Source organism: Gekko japonicus, unplaced genomic scaffold (genome assembly GCF_001447785.1).
Source record: "Gekko japonicus isolate JY-2015 unplaced genomic scaffold, Gekko_japonicus_V1.1 scaffold1727, whole genome shotgun sequence".
In the NCBI taxonomy this organism is placed as follows: domain Eukaryota; kingdom Metazoa; phylum Chordata; class Lepidosauria; order Squamata; family Gekkonidae; genus Gekko; species Gekko japonicus.
In genome coordinates this window covers 364,166-367,487 of record NW_015161451.1, presented here as the reverse complement: position 1 = coordinate 367,487, position 3,322 = coordinate 364,166, and the positions used below count along the sequence as shown (strand labels likewise).

Sequence of the window (3,322 nt, the reverse complement as noted above, 5' to 3'; positions counted from 1 at the left end):
GGAGCGGGCCACGGGGGGACTCCGCCCAGTGGGATGCCACACCCTGCTCTCCCCTCGGCACGAGGCAGGGGAGCGTGCGCACTGACTGAGGCAGGAAGGGATGGACCCTCAGCCCCAGCCACGCAGGCCGATCAGGGGTGCTGAGAGGGAGAGACACGGCGAGGCCAGTGGCTGCACCGCTCTGCATCAACTCTCAGCGCCACCGGGTTCACGGAAGGCAAGCAGCACTATCCGCTGCACGTCATCCCGTGAAGCAGCCCGGAGGGGGCCGCAAAGGACCCCCTCCCCACACTGCGGACCCCTCTGTCCCCGAGGCCTGTCTTCAAGAGTGGGGCCAGGAGCCGGGAAACAGGCTGGCCCACAGAGGCCTGAAGCTGTTCCTTCTTGGTCCCCAGAGCAGGGCAGGCCTCTCACAGTGGGGGGGGGCCCCCCGGGGGGGGGGGGGTGTCGATTAGCGACAGCTTTTAGACACCATGCTCCTGCGGACAAGCACACCCACAAGCACACCCACAAGCGCCCCCAGTCAGAGCAAAGGGGAAAGCCAACGAGTACTGAGCATGCCCACACCGGCTGTGCCTTTCCCAGAATGCCTCCCTCCCCCTCAGAGGACACACCGGGCAGAGCAGGCGCCGCGGCCAACAGAGCTCCGTTTCCTTCCGGTGTGTCCCTGTGACTGAGGTGCTGCACTGCCCGCCTCATCTGCAGGGAACAGCATGCTGTGGAATGCCATCTCCTACCCCCCTTGCGGCCCGGGACGGCAAACCAGAGTATGTCCGGGGGCAGAGATGCCCCACCCGGCCTGCCGTTCCTGATTCCTGCGCTGAGGGCCACGAATGGAGGCCAAGAGCACATTGGCCTGAAGGGGAAGCTTTCAGAGAGGGACCTCAGCGGAGGCCAGGCCTCAGCACACTCAGCCCTTCGCGGCCAGACCCTCGGCCAGTCTCATAATCAGGCCCCCCTGTATAAATCCACGGCGCGACCTCATCTGGAGTACTGTGTGCAGTTCTGGTCACCCCATCTCAAAAGGGATACTGTAGCATTGGGAAAAGTGCAGAAAAGGGCAACTAAAAGGATAAAAGGGCTGGAACACCTTCCCTATGAGGAAAGGTTAAGGCGCTTAGGGCTCTTTAGCTTGGAGAAACGACGGCCGGGGGGTGACAGGATCGAGGTTTACAAGATTATGCATGGGAAAGAGCAAGTAGAGAAAGAGGTACTCCATGAAATTGCTGAGCGGTTGGGTTAGAACAGATAAAAGGAAGTCTTTCTTCACCCAAAGAGTGATGAACACATGGAATTCAGTGCCACAGGAGGTGGCGGCGGCTACAAGCACGGACGGCTTCAAGGGTGAATTAGATACGCATATGGAGCAGAGGTCCATCAGTGGCTATTAGCCACAAGGTATAGACGGGAACTCTCAGGCTGGGGCAGGTGATGCTCTGCATTCTTGGTGCTGGGGGGAGGGCTCCTAGTGTCCTGGCCCCACTGCTGGACCTCCTGATGGCACCTGGTATTTCTGGCCACTGTGTGACACAGTGTTGGACTGGATGGGCCATTGGCCCGATTCAACATTGGCTTCTCTTGTGTCCGGGGCAAGTGATGCTCTGTCTTCTTGATGCTTGGGGGAGGGGGCAACAGTGGGAGAGGGCTTCTAGTGTCCCGGCCCCACTGCTGGACCTCCCGAGGGCACCTGGTATTTCTGGCCCCCACTGTGTGACACAGAAGAGTGTTGGACTGGATGGCCCATTGGCCTGATCCAACATGGGCTTCTCCTCTGATGTTCTCATGATTTCAAGGGGTCCCGGGAACACCTACCAAGGGGCTAACCTCGCCAACGGCGCCATCCACGTCAACGCTCAGCTGCAAGCGGCCGCTGACTGAGCCTAGGAGGAAAGGGACTCCTTGGCCACAGGAGAGGAGTGCTTCCAAGCCCCAAGCCAGAGGACACAAGAAGTGTCCTCCAGACTCCCGGCCTGACAAGCGGCCGGCCCTGGGCCCACAGACACATCCGGGACAGGAGGGGGAGAGACGGAAGGGAGCGGTCCACACAGACACGCGGCAAAGCCCAGGCGTGGCGGGAAAGGGAAGCGAGGGAACTGGTTACCTATTCCACGTCTTGAAGGCGTTGCTGGCCCGCTTGAAAAGGTACCCCTCCATGACGATGCCGTTGGCCGCATCCACGTTGTACTCCAGCTTCGTCTCATCACTGGAGAAATCCTAGCAGAGAAACAAAGTCCCACTTCAACGCCGTGCAGCCCCTGGGAAAGCAAAGCCTCTGGAGGGCTCTGACAGGCACAGCCCCGGCTGGAGCGGGGGGGGGGGCGCACACTGAAGGCCCTCCGCAAGCTCGATCCCACTCACGCTCGGGGGGGGGGCACTGCAGAGGCCAGAGAGGGGCTGCGGAGGGGACAGGGAACCAGGCACAAGTCCAGCTGGGCTCTGGGGCTCCGGAGCCACTGGCACTGCCCCGCCCACAAGGCACCCCCCCTGACACGCCTTCCTCCGCCTCCAGCACAGACGGCCTCAACAGGATGGATTCCCTCCCCCTGAGGACGCTCAGAATGCGCGAGGGGGGAGCAGGCAGCCATGTGTAACCGCTGCCCAAGCACTTCCTCCAGCACTGGGACTCTGTGGTGGTGAACCCCACCCCACCCCTCCCGGGAAGGGGCTCCCAGGGCAGACACACAGACACACAGACACCCCGCCCAGAAGACAGCCACAGGGCAGCGTCACTCGGGGGAGGGGAGGAGCAGGGAGCCATTCCTGTCGGCAGCAGAGGAGAGGAGGACTCGCAAGGATGGGTTTAAATGAAGGGCGGGAAATGAAGGGCTGGAACTTAGGGGAACCTTTTTGACAGTCAGAGTTGTGCAGCAGTGGAACCGCGCTCCCTGGGTGAGGGGTAGCCCCCGCCCCCCCCCCGGCCGTCTTTAGGCAGCGTCACTCTGGACAAACCCTTCTTCTTGCCAGGGATGCTCTCTCGGCCGGTCCTGCACTGAGCAGGGGGGGGTTGGACTAGGTGGCCTGCAGGGCCCCCTTCCCAGGCTGTGTGCTTCTGTGGTTCTCGGATTCCACCCAGCACCCGGTGGTGGTGCCGCTGAGAAGGAGGGAGGGAGGGAGGGGGCCGCTGTGGAAAGGGAGTGGGGAGCTGGCAGCCTCCTTCGCTGAGGGGCGGGGCAGAGGCAGGTGAAGAGTCCCAGAACAGGCCCAGGAGCCAAGAGAGCAACACGACCAAACAGGAGGGGGGCAGGCCAGGGCCGGCTGCCTCAGCCCCTGCAGGCACGCACACCCCCCCCCCAAGGGGCCTCCAGCAGATGCCAGTGGGGGG

General features: G+C 62.6%; 1 protein-coding gene across 1 annotated transcript in view; it reads right to left on the bottom strand.

Annotated features, from left to right (window-relative positions):
• Window positions 1-3,322, bottom strand: part of ACAP2 (ArfGAP with coiled-coil, ankyrin repeat and PH domains 2) — a 45,603-nt gene that overhangs the window by 19,692 nt on the left and 22,589 nt on the right. Inside the window, exon 10 of the mRNA XM_015429069.1 lies at window positions 2,102-2,214. Within this exon, the coding sequence (XP_015284555.1) occupies window positions 2,102-2,214 (113 nt within the window). The remainder of the gene's footprint in view (window positions 1-2,101; window positions 2,215-3,322) is intronic.